The sequence below is a fragment of the Trachurus trachurus genome (genome assembly GCF_905171665.1).
Source record: "Trachurus trachurus genome assembly, chromosome: 8".
Taxonomy (NCBI): domain Eukaryota; kingdom Metazoa; phylum Chordata; class Actinopteri; order Carangiformes; family Carangidae; genus Trachurus; species Trachurus trachurus.
This window is the reverse complement of record NC_139905.1, coordinates 10475779-10499181: the sequence shown is the minus strand read 5'-3', so window position 1 is coordinate 10499181 and position 23403 is coordinate 10475779. Positions and strand designations below refer to the sequence as shown.

Below are 23403 nucleotides of genomic sequence, written 5' to 3'. Positions count from 1 at the left end.
GTTGTTTCATGTGAAGCACTTTGGAACATGTAACATCCCAAAAATATGATGATTAACATCTGATATCGGCTAAAAATACAAGCTTGTTAGCAACTTCCAGGGTTGAATAATGTTAAATGCATCTCAGATGTGCGTTGACTATCCACAGTATCTTACATTATGTCATATCAACACTCACGTTACCGTTAGCAGGTGCAGCTAATGTAGGCTAACGTATGTTTTAAAATATTTCTTATGAAGACACCGGCTAACGTAATTGTTTAACGACCCCGAGTGATGACGTTTAGAAAAGATGGCTACATTTAAAAAAATGTTTTCAAACATTTAATAAATAAACTAGGCTACAAAAAAAAGAAAAAAGAAAAAAGAAAAGAAGGAAATCACACTGCTCCAAGAGTTAATCGTTATTTATGAACCTGAAAAAGTATTTTCTGAACCCGAGGGTGAGGAGAGTAATCTCCGAGGAGATAGAGAGAGACTTCCTCTGCTGCCTTATTGACTTTGTGTTGCGCTGACAGCAACAGAGCCACATGAATTTATCAAGAATATAGTTCATTTTCTTGTTTCAGACAGTTGGGGTGGCTGTAATAAAAACCTGTTTGAGTTGAAGTAAACACACACCGAGGGACCGAGCAGCACTAATCAGTGCTGAGAGCCTGTTTATCTTGTTTCGACAGATAATTCAGAGACGGGGAGCATCCTCACATAATAACTGGGCTGTAAATGTGTTTGCTCTGAATGACTGTGTGTAATAATAACTCTGCGTACATGGAGAGTTTATTCTATTTTATTTATTCACTAGTAGTGAGAGCAGCGCAGCCAACCAAAGGAAAGGCATCCAACAACTACTGTATCTCAACAACTTAATAAAGTTTTCTGTGGGAATTCATGAAGATGAGTCGTCAAGGTTCAGCGGCACCAACAGACTCTCAATTCTGTCACATCCTAAAGAAATCACTTTATATTATTATATTGTGCAAATACTAAGAACTCAGTTGCATGTCATATAATAATGAAATTGCTTTTACGCCGTTGTATAGTTCAGTTTGGCCTCATTTCTTTGTGCTATCAGTTTGCTGTGATCGGCCAATGGAAACATCCACCTATACAAACTAGAAATCAATAAAACTGTATACACATAAAGCTGCACATGACCTTCTTGGAGTGAAATCTGATCAGATCTTTATCGAAAAGCCGCCATTTAGTAGCCAGAAAGCTAATGAAAACAACCACAACCATTGACGAAGGCGTACAGAATGAAATATGGATAAACAATGACTCAATAATCTGATGTGGATATTCATGACTTTGAATTCTTGTATGAAGAAAAAAAAACAACGCTGCTGGTTGCTGGTAGCCTACCTTCTGGTCTGGATGCTCAGACATTAATAAACCTTGTGAGTAGAGTTGGACAACGGTTTAAACTTTTACTCCATCAGGGCCTGTTGAGAAGCTTCAGTGGGACGTCTACAGTCAGGTTTTGGTTTCCAACATTTTAATCTGCCCAAAGAAAAACGTTCAGCACAGAGGAGTATTCCCAGGGATTACATTTATATTTAACATTAAGTGGATAGATAGTACTTGTTATCAATAGCAGAAAGTCTTAAACACCTGTCTTCAGTCTGCACTGAGTTTATTAAAAATCAAAAGCTGATATCTTTAAAAAAAAGTATTCCGATGCTTGATTAAACTTCTCAGAAACCTCTTCAGTTTCAGTGTCTAGTCTTCCTGAGTAGAGTTGGTATTAGAGACATTTATGCAGATTTTTTTTTATTATTAATATAATTATTAATATTATTAAAAACATTAATGTTTATACTAGTTGGTGAGGTCATCCTCCCAGGAAATGATGACATGAAGAGCCACAACTTTTTTGTTTTAAGTTAAGTTTTAAGTTGTGGACACCGCAAACCTGACAGAAATAAAACTCTGTTCGCTTCAAGAGAGATGCAGTGATTGTTTTTTTTTTTTATCAGAACGCATCAGGGCGGCAGCAAACCCCCTTGAACAAAGAATGGCGGGTGGTTGCCGGTTAAAAGGCCGCCACAGTTGGTCTCTACAGGATTTGCGCACCTATAGATTTGAGCAGGTGATCCCATGGTAGATGTTTCCATCTCTGCAGAGCCTCTGTTCGACAAACTGTTGCTTCTTTCCTGTGGTCAAAGTCTTAAACAACCACTTCAGGGACAGTGAAGGTTGTTCCACTCTTTTATTTCATTTTATCTGCTTTGTGAGGTGTGAATCTGGGACCATACACATAGGTGTGAGTCTTTCTCAACTACGTTCAGTCTCTTCAGTTTACCACAGATGGAGTCCTTTTTTATCTAAATACTGAATATATAACTAAAACATGAATATATAATTAATCTGTAAAAGTGGAAAATTAGATATTTTAAATGAAGTCTCGTGTTCAGGATTCACAGCCTCACAGTGTCGGGTCATGACACCTGGTTTCTCTCACACAGACTCGCTGAGCTGAGCCGCTGACTCTGATTAAACACAACATCCACTTTAGTTCACAACAGAGTCAATTTCAGCCAAGGTCGCTCCGAGCGGCTGACGCCACTCAACCAGCAGCCCTGTGGGTAACGGCCCGAGGTGTGTGTGTCCCTGCAGACACAACCGTTTCTCCCCTGACGCTCAGTGTGTATGTGTGTGTGTGTGTGTGTGTGAGAGAGAGAAAGAGACACAGTGGGGATTTTTCTCAAAGTGACAGGTAGCAATGTGACACCTGGGTACAGAGTCAAAAGCAGCGAGTGTGCTTCGTCACCTCTGGCATCTCCAGATGTTGATCACTTCCTGTTGGTGGTGTCGACCTGCAGTGCGGATGTCTGTGTGACAGGTTTCATCATTCCCATGATTCACCTGTGTCCAAACCCGCGGCACCTGCTGTCCGTCCATCTGTCTGTCTGAAAAAGAGTATGCAACTGTCTCACAGAGAAAATAAGGTCAATCTGTCAGTCACATCAGGAGTTTGTTGATCTTGTAAGTCGTCCACGATGGTCTTTGTCCTGCAGCATCAATGAGAGCTTCCCTTTTTTCCATAAACCCTGCAAATATCTGAGAAAAAAAGAAGAAATACTCCCCAATGTCAAATGTAGGCTACATCCCCTTTTATCAAATGATCTTGTCCTTGTTGTTGTTAAACCCAGTGCAAAATTGCATTACTATTATTTGTGAGGAAGAAGAAAGAGTAGAGAGGACATTTCAAATTAGGTTTAATACGTACAACCCAACGTCACGACTCACAAATTGTTACAGTCTATGACACCTTCTGTGCTTGGACCGTTGTAATAGTAATAAAGAGCTTTTTACTGGAGCAACATCATTACTCCGGTTTTAAAATCTCTGCATTGGCTTCCTGTCTGTTGGTTTTAAAGTTGTGTGGGTGGGATGGGAAGTTTTTATTTTGTAAAGCACTTCTAATTCTCTTATAAAAGTGCTATAGAAATAAAGTTTGATTGATAATTTCATTGATATTGATGTAAATATATAACATGAACAGAGGGACAAGGTGAGGATATGATTCCTGGAGATCTAAAACATCTGAACAGGATTATACACGCTGGGTTTAATGGATTAATTGAAGGTGAGGACAGAGACAGGTGCCCGATGTCATGATTTAAATATAAGTTAAATGTCTGATACAGGAGCTGTGTATTCAGAGGATGAGACACGTGTGAAGTCTTTTTACCTATTAAGGATTTAGTTTGTCACTTGATGCTCCTTGAAATCTAATCAGGAGCCAGTGAAGAGAAAATAAATTTGTTTCATATCTGATTTGAGTTGAAATTCCAGCTGCAGCTCGTCCTGCCTTGTTTAAGGTTTAGGTCGGAGTTAGGTTTAGAGATAGGAAGACAAGACTAACATGTGTGAAAGAGAGAGAGAGAGAGAGAGTGGAGTGAATAATGTTAGAGAGAGGAAAATGCCCTCCAGGAACAGCTGGAGGGCATTCACTCTCTCTAACACACACACGTCCTCCCTGTCTTCTTGTCGTTACAGGTCATGATACGAAGCCGCTGTGGCTCAGTGCAAGAAACAACCTTCACAGATCTGACTGAACAGAGGCCGCCACGTTTTAAACTCTAATCTTTGGCATTTTGATTGACATTAAAACACAGTTCTGAGGTTGATTTTCTGCACTAATCACTGACTTGTTCGTGATAAGGTTACTTCATTATATAGTCGTTACTGTTATGTATTATATACTGCACTACATAAATCAAATTTCTATATATGACTTATACAATGTACATATAAAAATAAAAGCACATATGTAAAAAGCATACATGGAACCTATGAGAAATTAAAACAAATATAATATATGTAGTGACCTTCCTCTTCCTCTGACCCAACCAATAAAAAGAAGGTCACCGTTGCTGATGTAGCTTATTAATTGACGCGTGCCTGTGTGCGATGAAACCATTGTCCAAACAAAGTTTCACTGTTCAGTTACATTTTACAATTGTGTTTTTGTGTATGTTATAACATTATATCTTCAAATATTAAAAGAATGCATGTTATAAAAGGTGACATACAGTTAACACGACTTTTCATAGGGACAATCGTACTGTTAGCCTACATTTCTGCACAATAGTTTCTTTGTGTGTGTGTGGTTCTGCAACAGGACACAACAGTATGAGCTAAAACTATGTGAATAAAGAATGACATATCCACAGATAACAGCCAGAAGAGCAAGTAGCACTTTGTAAGTACTGAAGACGCAGTTAAACGGCCCAACATATGAGTGATAGTCAGTAATTACTGACTTTAAAAGCCTCATTGTACAGAAATAGCAACAAGCAGCACGCACGTACACAAGCAGCTGCTCAAGAGACACATTATAACTCTGAAAAATGCACTCGCAGCTAAATAAACACAACAAACATGTGCATGTTTGACTCACACTTTTATGGACAAAGCACTCTGGAGACACGTCCATCTGATACTCGTCTTACTCGCTGATGCGTTCAGGGGCATACAAAGTGTGGGCACGCTGAGTTCCCATGCACAGAGCACGATCAGGCACAGCAGAAACAGGGAGGAAACCTGCACAGAGGCATGGCCTTTTTTTACAAAGAGGTGATAATAAACTCTCTGAGCAGCGCTGTGGGAAAGAAACAAGAAACGAGAGGCTGGAGGACGTTTTAGTTAGCATGCTAATGTTGTGTTCACGTTTCTCTTCTTCTATAGGGACTGAATTTACCCACAAAAAACACACACACCATCTATCATAACCACACTGTTGTTGTGTGTAGATTTTGTATAGCGGCCCAGTGTCGTGCCAAGTTTCTTTCTGGTTCTGGAGTCGTGCTGTTCAAAAGGACGACGAAGGTTTGATGCTCATTTTTGTGTTGTGAGTTTTCTTTTAAACACAACTCCACACTATAAAGTCAGTCCTCAGGGGGAAAACCGCTGCCTAGTTGTGATGACTGTCAGGATGAAAATCTGCCTTTTCATGAGCGTCATGTGATGTTTTCTGTCCTTCAGGAGACAGAAAACATCACAAACTGACACAAAGAGACAGTGACAGTGTTAAACTAAGTCCTTCTCTCTGTGTGCACAAATACTCAGAGTGAAACAAAGCATGAGAAAGAGCTTCAAGTTTGTTGCTCCTAACATTTAAAACCCTGAACACACACTTGAAGATGCATGTGTGTGTGTGAGAGTGCGTGCGTGTTGCCTAGAGTGTATCTTGTTACAGGCTGCTGCTGTGCAGTGAGCTGTGTTAACTCGGACGTCGTGATCTACTGGCTGGTGCCGGGATTTAATTCAGGCGGCAAACAAAGCTGATGCGAACCCACAGATGGTCCCATATATCCAATGGGAAATCTTGTCAGGGGCATCTATCCAACAGTGCTGCAAAATATACGTGCTGCTCTGTGTGTGTGTGTGTGTGTGTGTGTGTGCAGGTGTGTGTTCCTGGAGAAAGAGGATTCGCTGAGCTAAAATGATTCAGAGCTATTTTAGGAGCTTAAAAGAAACCGATTTATCCACTGTAGTAAAAGAAGAAACCAACGACAATATTTTCCCATTCACTTTGGTTTAGTTAAAAACATGAAATGTTCCATTCACTGCTCAATGGGGAGTTTAATTAACGGGTTAAAAAAGTTGTGATTTTGGTGCATCTATTCACAACTTATTTTTCAACGTCCTTCATCAGGAGTGAGGGAATAAATTGGGCACAAATGTCGGCTCGGACCCCGGCAGCTTCCCCTCTAGAGGAGACGTATGAGAGCCTGTGGCCTCTTCCGGTGAGCCTGCATGGGTTTTGGATGATTTTCTTTCTTTTTTCATTTTTTAAAAATATATTCTGTGTGGGAAGTCATCTCTGAGATAAAAAACAAAACAAATTGATGGCCTGAAGCTGCAGAAACTGGTGGGACCTCGCACATTAAACAATAACTTTACTTCACTTGGCGTCACACAAACGCCCTGAAAGTCTTTGATTACTAGGCTACTTGGTCGGCTTTTGCTTTTCCTCGTCCACATTGTGACACAGTGGCGGTCCATAAGCAGATGCATGTGCACTTATGTTGTTTACTGACATGGAAGAATGAGAAAATAAGGTGGTTAAGGCGGGTAATTGTTACGTGTTGAAAGAGATCGGTAGGCTATAGGTCGATACTGAAGGAATCTAAATGAGGAGACAGTAACAGTGTTAAAGACAGCAACTCCCATGATCCTGTGCTTCTTAACAACATCACCAAAATTGTTTTTTTTTCTTCTTATTTTGATAAAGAGACCCCCTAGTGGCTGAAAAAAATTCACCATGTGTTTTGAGGCTTAACAAATCATAGCATAACCTTCAGCACCAAGCTGCTTCAGGGCACAATTTAATCTTGTGTCGTTGCCTTCAAAGACAGTCTTCTTGACTCTCACGGTGCGTGTTTGAACTGGAACTGGTGTTAGTGGTATTTGACAATGAGCTGAAGTGGACTGGAGTCATTACACTGAATGACCATTAACATTTTAGCAGCTTTAGAGTTTGACTGCAGATAAATCCAACGGCATTATCACTCATTTATCAACACACCGTTTTCTGCTGTTTATTGACTCTCCTGAGGTGCTTTGTCACTCTGAATCAGCCTGGGCCGGCATACATCACATCACACATACAGCACACACACTCTCTCTCTCTCTTTCTCTCACACACACACACGTACACACAGTATTGATCTGGAGGTGGGGACCATAAAATGAGGGGTGATGGATGGGTGCGGTAGGCGGCTCAGCCTTGTCGTCGGTGATTTTCATGCCTGGAGATGTGAGCTCTCCGCTGGCTGATCGATTAGAGGGCCGGCCGGTTTCTACATATTCATCAAGAACGATGCACCTGCAAAAACAAACACAGCGGAGGTGTGTTCCATCATTACAGGTGTCGTGGTGGACAGGGGTTTCCCTGAGAGCAGCAAGAAAAGAAAAAAAAATCCATCCTTCACCCTTAGTCTCTGTGAGAGGTTTGACGTGTAATGTGATTGATGTATTTGAGCCTAAAGTTGAGAATTTAGCGTCGTCCCTGCAGGGACAGACTGACACAGTGTATTAAACTGTCATAAAACAAGATGTAAAGCATCAAGCTGCTGATGTCCAATACAGGCTGCAACCTGCGTTACACCCGGAGAACAACGCTGTGTGATCCCATCAGACAGTTTCCTTACGGCAAATGTGATTTTACTTATTCATATAGCAAAGTGCCAAATTAAAATATATAAAATTCTACGTAAAATAATGTCAGCTGAAATCTAATATAATTATTGTTAATAATTGATTAACTATGAGAGTCAGCATTTTGTATAAGCTGAAGGAGGTGGATAAAGATCTGGCTGACACCTGAATAAATTGCATTATAATAATCAATACATAAAGAATGCATTAATCCATGTACACTTTTGCGTAAGTCAGGGATTGATAGAAATGAACATGAGCCACATGTTTAACTCAGGTTGGTTGAAAATGACTCCTTGGTTCCCATCAGGCATCTTAAAATTACAAGACGAGGTGGTCACTGAGCACTGAGAGCACTAAGAGAGCTGATGAGTGGCCAAATAGGATAAAACTTTACTTTTATTATTATTTAATTTGAATGAATATAATAATATAATAAAAGCAAGAAGTGAAAGTTTATAGGGCTTTATAGGAATATAATCAGGTGTTATCAGCATAGAAATGATAAGGAAAATTAAAGGATTTTAAACAGCAACTGAAAGAACAGCTACTCTGTGGTACGATACACATATTTCCTTGTTGACACTTTTACTGTCGAAGTTCAACTTTTCTACCAGTTTGCAGTACCATGTGATACCTTAAAGAGTCGCCCTGTCATTAAATGTTCAGTTATATCAATAGAAGTTTTATAGATTGTGATGACAGAGTATATTTGTTGGAGATCCTGACAGATTTTGTAAGCAGGCGTACTGCACTCATGATGCTGTTTGGTGAACACAGTAAGTTGTAAGCTATAGGTTCATGTTACAGTGGGTGATTGGGGGTGGAGGGTGGTGCTGCTCCCTTTGTTAAAAATAAAAAGACAGAAGCAGCTGTTGCTCACCTGCCGTCTTGTCTCACGACCTCACTGTGCTGTTAAAACCCTGACGCTGTCCGTGGTGCTGAAGTAACAGATTCACACAAACTCCCCAGTGCAACTTTGATATCCTGAAGTCACTGTTGTCAGATCGACATGTTGTTTAGGGATCTTTGATTTCAACTATGGCAATGTGTGTTGATGTACAATCCCCAATTAAAATACCATAGACAAGAGCAGGGGACCAAGAACAAAACCCTGAGGAACACCTGATCTAACACGGCTGTGTAAAAGATTGAGTTATTCAGGGTTACAAGGCAATAGAAGGAGAGTTACACGTCATATAATCATATCTACTCGCGTTTCTAGACATAGCATTAGTAGTTTTTGTCACCTGCCATCTCTAATGTCAGGAATAAATGAATCAAAGTCTGTATCCTTTACTCTCAATGTTATGACTCTTCCACACCATCAAGTCCTTATAGATCCCATCTGCATACAAACCCACACCCTGAGTCATTCACCCATCTATCTTCACATAGAACATAAGGAAAGAGTAACGCACTACTACGCACTACTACTACTAAAATATCACATGGATGTCCGTCCTCAGAGGAGGTAGTATGAGCTCTTCTAGTGGTCCGGTCACGGTAATGACGCACGACGAGGAACCTTGAGGGAGAGCGAGGGAGCAGGAGAGAGAGAGAGAGAGAGAGAGAGAGAGAGAGAGAGAGAGAGAGATGCTCTGTTTCCTCCTCAGTGAGCGTCCTGCTCTCTGACAGTTCACCGTCTCCTCTCGGTGAGGCTGGAAGAAGAAGCTTGTGTCAGATGGAGGAGGAGGATTTTATTATTATTTATAACGCACAGTTTCAGTCTCTCTTCCCTGGGAGAGTCCGGACCACCTGTCACTTCTCTCCGCTGCTCTGAGGGTTTAGACCTGGCACCAAGAAGAGAAGACAAGAGGCAGAAAGACGCGCGTAATTCCTCCGGTGCGCCTTTGCCTTTGCCTTGCCTCTTCTCCTCCTCCTCCTCCTCCTCCTCCTGTCTCTCTCCTTCTTGGATGAACTTCCTCGCTCGCACCGAGATCATGAAGACGACGCGGAAATGTCGCGCTATGCTGTCCGTGGGTCTGAACCTCGTGGCCCTGTTCTTCTCCACCACCGCCTTCATCACCACGTACTGGTGCGAGGGCACACAGCGCGTGCCCAAGCCCAACTGCAGCAAGCAGCGGCGCCACAACTGCATCGACTACGGCGTGAACGAGACGGACCAGAACAAGGTGCACTACAGCTGGGAGACCGGCGACGACCGCTTCCTCTTCCGCCGCTTCCACACCGGCATCTGGTACTCGTGCGAGGAGAACATCCACGAGGCAGGTGGGAGTCAGCGCGAGGCTGAGCTGGTAGATGAGGAGAGAGAGAGAGAAGCTGTCACACTTTAGATGTTAGAAAAACAAACCAGAAGTGGCAATAAAGAAGCGATGATGTTTGTAGGATCAGCTGTTGCTCCGAGTTTAGATCAAAGCTCAGTTCCCTCATTTGTACATTTTTACGCACGGAACAAACCTTTAAAATCTCTGTGTCGATATCGGAGACACATCACACTTTGTTCAACAGTAAAGTGGTGTTTATTTCTCTTTAGCTGTGGTGTGGACTGAGCTGAACCGAGCTGAGTCTGCATGTGTTTCTTTACGGTGTTGGTTTCTCATTAAAGCTGAGATGATTAATCAAATTGATTGACAGAAAAGTAGCTAATTGGCAGCTGTTTCAGTCATTTATTTTGGTCCCAAATATGTGGGTCCGCAACATTACACTGAAAAAACTCAATATCTTACCAAGAATAGGCTATTTGTCGTATTTCTAGTCAAAATGTCATTTCTAGTCAAAAACAAATCTCATTATACTTAAAATAAGACTCATCACATTAAAAAGTAGCTTGTTTTTAGAAAATCTGATATTGGTTTAAAACAAATGAAAATTATCTAAAAAACAGTTCATTTTTAGGTGATGAGTCTTATTTTAAGTGGAAAGAGATTAGTTTTGACTAATGAGACATTTTGACAAGAAATAAGACAAATATTCTTGGAAAGACTTTGAGTTTTTGTTCAGTTGCCTTTCACTGTGATAAACTGTAATGGACCCTCTTTATCAAAGTCTGTAACTTTACAGACTAAACGGTTGATTAACAATCAAGAAAATGATGATCAGATTAGTCAATAAGAAAAATATCCTGCCAGTTAAAGCTTTTCTTTTTTGCCTCAAGTGAAATTAAAGGATGATTAATATCCTTTTTTCTTTCTTTTTTGGGGGGGGACCTGCAGAATTTTATCATGTGAACTCATAAATCTCTAAAACACAGAGAGTCAGTAATATCCTTAAAAAGCTGCTCAAACAAACAAACAAACAAACAAACTATAGACTATTTCCAGTGGCAGATTAATCCACTGCAGGTTAAAAAAGTGGAGAAAGCGTTTGTGATGATGTTACACTGGTGCTGCAGGTGTCAGTGGACACATTGATCATGAGTCTGCTGCTGACTGTGTGTGTGTGTGTGTGTGTGTGTGTGTGTGTGTGTGTGTATTTTGGCATTGTGCATTTAGTGAGTAAATGAACAGCTTAGTGAGACAGACAGAGATGGAGAGTATGAGGAAATGTGTGTGTGTTGTAGCAGTAAGTTACCACATCTTACATCTCAGGGAAAGAAGCTTCTCTATAGAAACAGCTAAGGAATGATGATGATGATGATGATGAAGATCTAGTGGTGTGTTAGTGGTCATGCAGGGACCACATTACACACTTTGGCCCAAATGTGACTGTTTTCAAGTAGCTGTAGCGCTGATCACAGGTTTGTGGACAGACCCTTCACAGCAGGACGCCCTGATGTCCCAGGGGCTTTGAATGCATCGTCCCTGGTTACAGCTGCCATTATGCATTATCTGTTAATTGTATGAAATTATGGAAAAAATATATTTGTTTGTGTAGGAGCCATAATTTATAGATGAAGAAGAAATAGATTGATATTTAGATTGAATTTCATTATTTCATAGTTTGTATTTCTGATCAATGTGTTATAGTGTAGAATTTGAGGGAGATTACGTGACCAACGGCCTCAGTTGGATGTGAGAGCAGTGAAGGAGTGAAGGAGTGATGGATGTAAATAGATTTTTCTTGAAGTTTTGTTTTTTAAACGGATACATCTCGTCATTCATTCTTGCGCGAAACCCTGCCTTTCGTGCCTCTCATGTGGCTTTGACACCACGCAGGAAAGCCAACAGTTTTTTTTTGTTTTTTTCCCCCACTGACTCCACCTGACCGGGTGCAGATGGGTCCTAAAGCAACATCTGACACCAGTGGTCTTCAAAGAGTCCAGCCACCTCAACAAGTGCACAGTTTTTTTTTCTTGGCTCTTGTTTCTGAATGCTGCACCTGAGACTCCACGTATTAGCTTTGATATCACCCATAGTAGTGTCTCCAGAAATAGCGCCCATACTGCAGCAGCAGGCATACCTTGGACAATGGTTGTCATGGTTGTCATACAGTATAATAACCAAACAAACAAACCAAAGAGTGGCGTACCTACCTACCTCCATCACCATGGTTACCATAATAACAGTCATGGCTTGCAATGCAATTCAGGTAAGGGTTGTGATTTGGGTTTTGATAAGTAGACTTCTCCAACATTATATCATCTTTGTTCCCGTTGTCTTATTATCTTCTGTCGAGCAAGATGATAAGAAAAACAGTTTTGACCTAAAAACTGGAAGTTACTCAGCTTGAAACTTGGAGTGGCTCTGGTTTGACACCAGGATAGATGATAATGTGAATGATCCGACAGATGCGCTCGTCTTAGACTGAGTTCCCTTTGAGTGTGATTGGCCCGGGCCCTCGAGCTTTTACAAGCAGGACGGCATTCTTCAGAGTGTATTTATTACTGTTTGCTGTGTCTGGCCGTGCAGGATAAAGAGAGGGTTTGACGTCACATACATCACCGAGCAGAGAGTTATGTTAATTAACATTTTACAGTGGTGGTCCTCTAGCACTCTCTCTCTCTCTCTCTCTCTCTCTCTCTCTCTCTCTCTCTCTCTCTCTCCCTCTCATTCTGTCATACGTTCATTCATTCATCTTCTACTCCAGCTTCACTCTCCTGTTCGCTCTGTCTGGATTGAACAAAAAAATCCCTTTGTGAGCCACCTCTCATGTTTCCTGAAAGGATGAGAGCAGGAGAGGAGATGACAGACACACTTAGACTCCAGCCATTAGTTAACATTCATTAAAGGCCCCGTGTTGTATACACGAAGATGTCCATTTGTTTTTTTTGATTATAAATCAGGTTTGGTATAGCCTACAGTGAAAGTATCAAAACCTCAGTCCACAGAGGAAAGCACACAGCCTGTATTCAGAAACTGAGCCTTAAAACGAGCCGTCGGGCCTTCCTGTGACGTTCTGATGTCACAACAAAGCAGTCATTGCTTCAAGCCCAGCCCACCTCGTTTTTTTCTTCTTTTAACCTCAATAACAAGTTGTTCTACCGAGCAGCTACAACCAAAGACAGTAAATACAGATGGATATAAACTCTGTGAAGTCACACACAGGTTTTTGAAGAGTGGATTTAAAGCTCAGAGTGGGCTGCTGCTGCTTCACCGTCACCATCTTGGCAGTGACCTGACTTCATTTAACTCCCGGCTAATCCAAAAATAAGCAAAGAGTTGGGGAGCTGTAAAGCTGGACATTTTAACATGGGAGTCTATGGGGATTGATTCACATTTAGAGCCACTTGCCTCTAGTGGTCATGAGAGGAACTGCAATGTTTGACACCTCAGTGTTGGTTTTATTTTTTCAGTTTAAAGTAGCACTATCGCAAATTACAATTCTCTTCTACAAGTCACAACTCCACTGCAGGTATGGGACAAAAAATGGCATGTTGCCCTGGTCTTTTTGGGGAAAAGCGGGGAACATATAGGACCCTTTTTCTATGAAAGGGTTCTATGTTGCCCAGTCACACACATAACAGGTACATAGGAGCCGGGGAACATAGGGATGACCCCAGTAAGGCTCTCAAGGCATGATTCTCTCTTACTGTCATCACTCTTGTGACGGCATACATTCAAAAACAACTCTGACTCATCTTTAACTTCTTTAATATAGGATTCATCAGTTTGTTTCATAATATTCATCAAAATCTTTTCTGCCTCAGACAGTTCCATGTCTGTAGTTTTCTCAGCCATTTTCAATGCTGTTTAAGGGCAACAACTACACTTACGCCCTTCTGGCTCTGAACCAACATGTGGGTCCGACATGTATTTAGATCTATTTTTCAGGGCCAGAAGGGCTCCAAACATTACTCACATTTTTGAGTTAGGTCTTTATTGTTTTGTTGCTTTATTCAGTACAGTTTGATCTCAGATGGGTCCTTTTGGCATCATTGGATAGAGCTCATCAAGACCTTTCTTTTGATATATAGAACTCATTTTCGCCCAAAATGTCACTTACGCCCTTTTGGTTCTAACCCCTCGATATAAACATCCTCGTCCTCTTTAGCGTGCCGATCAGGAGGTGGGGCTAAGAACCCGGGGCGGCTTGTCTCATAACAAAAAGGAATTCTGCATTTGCTCCACAGGCACTACACCGTTGGCTATATTTTGTGTACAGATAGTTATGGCTCCCCTGGACTTATTTATTGCATATTTCCATTTTTTTAATTACCGTACTATTACTGCTGTATTTACGATAGTGCTACTTTAAAGAGGAACTATGGAGGATTTTTAGCTGAACTATGCTACATTTTTACCTTAATTAAAAAGCTTTGGATTAATTGGATTAATCTCTTGTTTATGACAGATAAGATTACACAAATATACACATCGTAATACGTATATGATATACTATAACGTTATCCACCGCTCCATGGATTGCTTTGGTTGAAAACAAATGCACATGACCGGGAGGAGGGTTAGCAAAACAGCGGAAAAGCGACAGGACTTGCATAGCTATTCCCCTTTCGGTGATAAAAAAAAAAAGTGGATAAAATCACTGCAAATGCTTCTCAGTGACGGAAGCATAATTTTATTTCAACTCTGTTCAGCACAAAACACCCTTTTCTTTACCTGCATGGACTCTGAGACTGACAGAAAACTCCCTGTTCTCACTTGAGAATCCTGAAGGAGAAGCTGTGAAATAAACGGAGAAGGTCTTTAGTTGTTAAATAGACAAAAATAGATACTGTATCTTCTCAAAGACCAACACTTTCCCCTCTGTGAGATCAAAGAAGTGTAAAAATATGGGACCTTTAATTTTCTAGTGATGTTGCTGCCTGTTGGGAGCAGTGGTGAATTCCAGTCACATCTCAGGTTCACTGATCCATAAACATTACGACTCAGAATATGAAATAACATCCGGTCTCTATCTTTAAAATACACAAACTCACCCGTGGGACACTTTGGCCTCGGAGGAAAGCTTCTCCAGGTGCGTTTTGGCCTGTACATGTCTTCACATGGTCTCCTGATTTATTTTGTAAAACATTTTAGGATCCACATCGCTGCAACAGCTGTTGAGATGGAACGAGTTCAGACTTACCTACTACAGGCTTCGTGCTCTTGTGCATAAAACATATGCACAGGTATGTTTTCTGTTCACTCATTCTTTGTGAAGACTGTGATCAAAAGGACTGAAGAACAGTAACCTTTTTCAACCTTTCCTTTTTTTTAAAAGAAGTCAAAAGCCAAAAAAAAGTTTAAAACAATTGATTCTCTTATGAAGTGCACAATGAGAAATGATAAACTTGGACAAAATGAGCACAGTAAGGAAAAAAAACCACTGTGAGTTTGATCTGGTCCTGTTAAAATAGAGTTACAAGAGTTTTTGGAAAGTTGCAGCTTTTATTATTGTATCAAAATACACAAGGGAGACAAGGAAAATCATTTAAAAATACAACAGGAGATCATAAAAGACAAAAGTCCTAACATAGCCAATAATGAAAGTGATAATGCTGAGTTACTACTTTTAGTAATATTTGTTAGACTTAAGTTTACTAGTGTGTCGTTGGTGTAAGATTAGTTGTTTAATCTCTTGTCTAGTAGTTTCTAGCCCAGACTGACGTGGTTCAGTGGCAGCCTGTGTTTGCAGCCTGTAATTCACCAGTGACGGTTGTTGTGTCTGGCTCAGTTCTGGTCTGTTGCCAGAACCTGGAGGCAAAAAAACAAAAAACAAACACACAAAAAACACACTTTTTCAGCTACGACCTCCCACAGAGATGGCGGTGTGGTGCGATGTGACAGAAAACAACAGATGGTTGACACTTCCCTCTGCGTTGAGGACGAAACAAAGGTTGGACCTGTTGCATGTTGAAAAGAAAAACAGATTATTAGGCTTTGGTGCGTCATATTTTCATATGCAAATAGCTCAAAGCACGAACACAAACACAAACATGCTGCAAATTCAGAAAACATCACAACAACTGCGCTGCAAATTAACTATCTGTGTATATTTTCATATGTGCTGTCATTTTTTTTTTCAGTGTATGTGTCATCAGGTGTTTCAAATATGTGTTTTTAAGTTGCAGTGCGTTGAGCTTTCCGGGCCACCGTAGTAAAATATTAAACACAAACACTACTTAATTATTCCTGATGATGATGCGCAATGAAAGGAAGTGTTTCTGCTTGTCTGAAAAATGTGCATCATTAGACAGAATTTATGTATTAGCCTGTTTTCTTTAGCGAAGGCAGTTTTGCATGGAGGGTGGGGTCGGTAGGGGGGTGGGGGGTCTATACAGAGATGGACAGAGTACTTGACCCCAGTAAGAGTAAGAGTACAAATACTACTGGTCAAAATTTACCCCGTTACAAGTAAAAGTAGCTCAGTCGACATGTTACTTGAGTAAGAGTAAAAAAGCACTTGCTTTTAAAGGTACTTAAGTATCCAAAAGTACATGCTTTTAAATTTACTTTAAGTAAAAGTAAAAGTAAGAGTAAGAGTAAATTTCAGATTTTTCACATCAATTAATTACTATAATTTTTTCTAAATGAATTTAAGGACCTTTTAACTCTTGTTTCTGAGAATTAACTCTTTGAATCCACCTGCACTGATGTGCTGCTTTTAGGGGTTCGGGTTTCCTTCTTTGACAAACACAGCGTGTGTTCAATAGTATTTTAGAAAAAAAAAGGCAAAAAAAAAGAGCAGACCTGAAAGTAACGAGTACTTTTCAGCCTTCCTAGAAATGAACTCAAGTAAAAGTAAAAATATTTGTCTTGGTATGTATTCAAGTAAGAATAATGAGTACCAAAGAAATCTAATACTCAAGTAAAGTACAAATCCTCTGGATATCTACTTAAGTACAGTACTCAAGTAAATTTACTCCGTTACTGTCCACCACTGGGTCTATATATTTTACATATGATGTAGGCTACTTCAGAGCTGCAGCCCCCTCCGTTACGTTTTTGTGGTTGAAAACTCTCTGTCAGTTTATTGCCTGCCACCAGAAATTAATCAGAGGAGCTGCAGATTAAAAATTAAAGATAATTACAGAAATTAAATCATTAAATCATTAATCATCCTCACCACCGCCACTGGAGCTCGTGTCAGTCACTGTATCCTCTGTCGGAGTCCCAGTGTAAACGAAGCGCCGGTCAGCTCGACCGTTTCACCTCATCAGTGTCACTGAGCTGCTCCTCAGTGTCACCGTCCATCTGCTCTACAATGACTTTAAACTTTATGATTAAACAACTTGAGTCGGAGCAGCTGTCTCTCTCTCTGTACAGGTCCTGATCTCTATTACCTCTTTGGATTTATTTTTTATATCTGCAGTTTTTTTTTTCTTCTCATTCCGTCATCGTTCCTCCAGCTGCTGTCACATCTGTGTCAAAGGAGAGAGAGAGAGAGTCACAGAAGGTCATGAAAGGCAATTAAAGGTTAAGGTTGAGACACAGTGTTGCTGCGATGATCACTTCGGCGCGGCTTACTCGCCTCGTTACATCACTACAATCTGGCTCGACTGGCGCGGAGACTCGTAAGCAGCTCAGCTCGATACTGTTTTAACAACAGTAATGAGGAGTTGCTCCAGCAAGAGGCTTTAGTTTGCACAAAGTTCTCCATCAAACCTCAAATCAAGCAAACTGGGACTTTATGCACTTCTCCTATTAGAGATGCAGAGAGAGCGTCTGCAGTATTTGCTTTGCTTCATAATGTTTGGCTGAGTTAGGCTACTACTTTTTTAATGATGATAATAATAGTTTTAGACTAACAGTCTACTGGTGTGTCGTTAGTGTAAGATTTGTTGTTTAATCTCTTGTCTAGTAGTTTCTAGCCTAGACTGAAGTGGTTCAGTGGCAGCCTGTACTGTAATTCACCAGTGACTGTTGTTGTGTCTGGCTCAGTTCTGGTCTGTTGCCAGTTGGGAAGAATAATTAATAAGACTCCAAGCAGAACTCTGGACCTTGATTGGTCAAAATGAGACATGTCAGAATACAAACTTCTCCCATCAGGGAAGAGATTTCTAATTCCAAAATGCAAATCCAACTGCTTTAAGTTATCATTTGTTCTAGCCTCCATTAAGCTGTTGAACAGTCATAAACTCTAATGCAATAGAGCAATGTGCAATCTTAAAGGGATAGTTCAACATTTTGTCAAATTCGCCTTTTGCCATAATCCCTATAGTCATAGCAGTAAGTTCATTACCTTTAATTGTCGGTGCATGATGTTTTGAGATCCACGGGGCAGAGACGCAAGCTGCTCAGCAAACACAATGGAGGTGAACGATACAGGTCCCCTGTCCCTCATCAAACTCATCAATACACAATCCAACAACTCCAAGGCGCTCTCGTGGAGAAGTTGTGACCTGCACATTCACCACACTACAAAATAATAATGTAACATTGAATATACTCTAGGGATTATGGCAATAGGGGAATTTGCCGAAATGTTGAACTATCCCTTTAACTTATTCATTTTTTTCATAACTTTTTAAACCAGCGTCTTGTGTGTCAGTGTGGATACACTTGCGTGATGTTGTTGATCTCTGTTGTTTTCTGTTTCTAGGAACAATGTTTTTTATGTGGTAATGTGATAATGTCTTTTTTAACACTTTGAAGCAATGGACTGATCAGTAGCCCAAGCTTTTGTGCCCAAAACAAATTCCCCCCTGAGGGACTATAAAGTTCACTTCACTTCACTTCACTTCAAGTGGTCACATTTCATTCTTCATTGAAGCTCTCACATCTCAGGTCTCTGGATGACCTGATCTGGACCTAAGACCCGGCCGGACTTGGGTTTATTTCTCTGGTTCTTTGAGGCGCTAAATCTGATTGAACGTCAGGTTATTAAAGGTCCCATATCTAAGACTTTTACATTGTTTTACCATAAGATGCGATACAAACATAAGAGTTTCACCATAAGATTATATTTTTTGTGGTTTTTAAGAACCAAGAGTTTAGTGTTGTTTTATATCTCCTCTCTCAGGCTTCTCTCTCTGGAGCTCTGGAAACAAAAAGGTCAGCTGGCCAATCAGAGGGAAGGAGGCTCTGAACCTCGCCTCTGATTGGCTGACTGTTATAAACAAATGAGTAAAATTAAAGCAGATTTCAGGTAAAACACTCAGAGAAATCAAATCCTTCAGGGTTGGATGGCGACGCCCACTCTAAGTGGGCGGGGCTTAGGAGGCGTGACTGCTTCGTTGTGACATCACAAAGTTACAAGAAGCCCTGATGGGTCGTTTTAAGGCTCAGTGTCTCAATACAGGCTGTGCGTTTTTCTCTGTGGACTGAGGCTTTGATATTTTCACAGTATTAAACAAAATCCAGACTGGCTATATAATAAAAAAAGACATCAGTCTTTATAAAATATATAAATACATTTGTGTCTGTGTGAGGAAATTGTGGTAAAATAACCACACATTTGAAATCTTTTCCTCTGCCTGAAGTTAGTTTTCGGTCCCACATGTACCCGGCAGATACAGCTGAATAATGCAGAGCGACACAAGTGTAGAGGTAATGGCACATTAGCTGTTGTTTCGCAAAAACCATTCATACTCATTACAGCTGCAATTAGCCCCAAATGACATGGGATCAGTGATTAAACAGACTGCAGAGCTGCCGGCTGCAGGGAAAGGGAATAATGAATGAGCGGTGTGAAAGCGAGAGTTGGATGAGTGAGCGAAGCGAAAACACCAGAAAAGACATTTGAAACCACCTGAAGCTCCTTGGAAATTTATCTATTCTGTTACAACCCGATAGACTGGGAGCTGTGAAACTGGGATTTTGTTTTATTATTTTTTGTTTGATTGACGTTTCTGAGTGTCCCGTGTGCAGTATACATGGGGAGGCGTAGGAATACTGATTGTGCTGTTAGTTAGTCCTGTCGTCGGGTCACAGACGAGCCCGCTCACTCTTTAATTACATTTTAGATTCATGTCCTAATCAGACGCTGTGCTGCTCACCTTTTAGCTCCGGCCCATTTTCACTGCAGCTCACCAAGACACGAGCACATTCATCTGCTTTTCCCACTCCGCTCTCCTCACTTCCCTCGAGCCTTAACCTTGGAAAAGATGAATTACAACCATCTCAGATGAGTTCCTCTGCAGTATTTGCCAAATAGCATGAATTTATAATATTACGTCATTATGTCATAACTTTAATCTGCTGTTATTATCACTTTAGTTTAACTAAAGTTTGGGGTAAAATGCAAGAAAACGTAAACTTTAGGATTAAAGTGTGCAGCTGGTTGACAGGTGGAGTCGGGGAAATAAACACATGAGCAACAGGTAACAAGAAGCTAAACATAAAACAACAAACCTTTCATTACACTGGCAATGATATACAATATTGATTACAATCCTGTGGGGTTTAATAGGCCAATTTATATTGTGTTAATAATACAGATGTGCTGATAACGTGGTGACGGCAGATGTGGGTCTGTTGTTCATCAGTCTCCATTACGTGTAATCGCACAGCTTGTTTTCGTTACAGACTTTCAAATTCAATTCAAGTCAAACACTTGAAGACAAAACAAACTATAAACAAAGTTGAAGTCAAATTTAGTCATAATATTAATAATAATAATAATAATAGTGTTGGAGTGTTGTAATAGCTGCTAAACTCCGGTTAGTGTTTGCATGCATACCCTAAATACAGCATGAATAAAAGAATGTGTTTACAACTGCCCTGAAGAAATGATAATGGGAATAAAAATAAGCAAATTTAATGTAATTTATACAGTGACCAATGACCATATCCTCCAAATTTCCTCCTCCAGTCAGTGTTAGTGCAGTGTTTGAACAAGTGTGGTCAAAGAACAGGGTGAGGAAAGTTTTTAAGATTGTTTAAAGAGGAACTATGTAAGTCCGGTTGCTTTTCTGCTGTTTTGCTAACCCTCCTCTCGGCCATGTGCATTTGTTTAGTTAAGCCGGCAAGAAATCAATCAATGAAGTGGTACAGTAAATAACATTACATATCATATGCGATGTTACGACATGTATATTTGTGCAGTTTTATCCGTCATAAACAGGAGATTACGGGTTACGGGGGCGCGGTGCCGCAGAGACAAGAGCTGGGCCACCGGTTGGTTTTTAGCCCAGAGACGCAATAAGGGACATAAGCCTCCATTCTCCCTCGTAACAAGTTAAGCCTTTTATTAAACCATCACAATTAGTCCAAAGCTGTTTAATTAAAGTAAAAATGTAGCAAAGTTAAGCCACAAATCCGTCATAGTTCCTCTTTACAAGTAAATACTACCACACACGTGTTTTATTTCATGTGAAAGTCTTATCACCTGTTGTATTTCTCTGTAGTTGCAGTTTTCACTTTATTTTAGCTTCTGAAGCTCAGAACATCCTCAGTGTCCAGGAAACAGAGTGTACTTTGGTGCATGTTGTGATTTTGGGGGGTGAGAGAGAGAGAGGGGGTTGGGGGCCGGGGCTTTATGGCGGCTGCTCAGGCTGGTTATAGATGGGTCTGCCTGCAGCCTGTGACACTGTGGAGGCTGAGTTATAGCTCATGTTGTGGCTGGTGATCTGTGACCTGCAGCAGGCCCACCGAGCTCTGATCAACTCTCTGCGGCCAGAAATAACTGTGATGAAGCCGAGAGGAGAGGAGAGCGCCCTGATGCATCATGGGAGAAAAAAAAATACCATGAACTGTCGAGCGTGTTATTGATGTAATAGTGACAAATATCGTGATGATCTGTGGATCATAGGTCACCGTTATTACCGTGGCCGTGGTGTTTATTAGGCTACTGTATCCATGACAACGAAAGTTTGGTACAGGGTTGTTTGTAGGAGACTCTCCTATGGGTTGTATCAGAGGTTTTAAAAGGGATAGTGCAATATTTTGGCAAATTGGCCCATTGCCATAATCACTATAGTCATAGCAGTAGGTTCGTTACCTTTAATTGCCGGTGCAAGCTATTTTTAGAACAGCAGAGCAGAGCCGCAAGCTGCTCAGAGCTACGCAACGGAGGCTAATGGGATTTCTTGGTTTCCCTCATCAAACTCATCAAATACACAATCCAACAACTCGAAAACGAGTTGTTTTACAGGCAAATGCAGAGACAAGTTTGACGAAAAAACTGCCTCCGACGTGAACACACATCAGCGGTTTTGCATGAATTTACCTCTAAAACAACTCTGTCTCGTAACGTTCTGTTATTATCTCATAGCGTGGTGAATGTGCAGGTCACAACTTGTCCACCAGAGCGTTTTGGAGTTGTTGGATTGTGTATTTGATGAGTTTGATGAGGGAAACCAAGAAATCCCATTAGCCTCTGTAGCGTAGCTCTGAGCAGCTCGCGGCTCTGCTCCGCCGTTCTAAAAACAGCTTGCACCGACAATTAAAGGTAACGAACCTACTCGTGAGACTATAGGGATTATGGCAATGGGCCAATTTGCCAAAATGTAGCACTATCTCTTTAATAAGACCATATATGGACTTGTTGTGCAGGGATCAGCTCATTACAAACTCACAGCTCATAGAGAACAAATCATCATTATCATGAATTATCATTAAAACTGTCAGTGTTAACGTCAAAGTTAAAAAATTAGTTGGTGGTAATTAATAAATAATAATAATAAATTACTTGCCAAGACATTTCTCCCTCCTTATTAGCAGTTTTTAACAATAAAATCATTAATTAGTGATCCTGAGCCTAGTTGCATGTGATGTTGGATCACAATCAATCAAAAAACAAAAAAACAACAACAACCAGAGCCTGGATAAAAAAGTAAATAATTGTATTTCCTAAAATGTCAAACTTAACCAAACTAAAAGAATAAGTATTCTTGTGAATATCTGGCATCACGAGAGTCAGAACAAGGTCAACGACCACTTCCTGTCACGTGTGTCCTACAAAATAAAAGCACTGATAATGAAATAAAAGAGTCGTGACTTTCTAGAGTCATTGTGTCTTTGTTTGTCAGCGCGATACGTCATTTGCTTTGTTTTTATAAAATCAGTCTGACACACTGACACTAACGCTCTGTTTATCCTCCTCTCTCCACCCTCTGCATAAATTCAAATCCTCGCATCCTTTTTCTCCTTCTCTCTAATCATTTCGTCCTCTCCACCTTTTCTTCACCTTCCTTTCTCTCTCTTCTTCCTCTTTGCCTATTCCTCATCTCTGCTTTATTTCCAGCTAATTTCACCTTGAATTCTTTACCTCTCTCCACTTCCTCTTTACATCCCTCTCTCCCTCTCTCTCTCTCTCTCTCTCGCTTTATCCCACCCCTTCCTCTCTCTTTCCTCTTGCAGGTGAGAAGTGTCGGAGCTTCATTGATCTGGCCCCTGCGTCGGAGAGAGGTGAGTAATGACGGTCATTAGATATCACTGCCACTCCCTGCCGCTCCCCACCTGTTCATCAGACCCAGTGAAACCAGTGGAGGAAAAAAAAAGAAAAAAAGAA

The 23403-nt window shown here is 40.7% G+C and overlaps 1 protein-coding gene across 1 annotated transcript in view; it reads left to right on the top strand.

Moving 5' to 3' along the window:
- Positions 1-9602: 9602 nt before the first annotated feature.
- Positions 9603-23403, top strand: part of gsg1l (gsg1-like) — a gene marked incomplete at its 3' end in the record, with an annotated part of 37784 nt that continues 23983 nt past the window's right edge. Inside the window, exons 1-2 of the mRNA XM_083977153.1 lie at positions 9603-9900; positions 23253-23300. Of these exons, the coding sequence (XP_083833279.1) occupies positions 9612-9900; positions 23253-23300 (337 nt within the window). The 5' untranslated portion in view covers positions 9603-9611. The remainder of the gene's footprint in view (positions 9901-23252; positions 23301-23403) is intronic.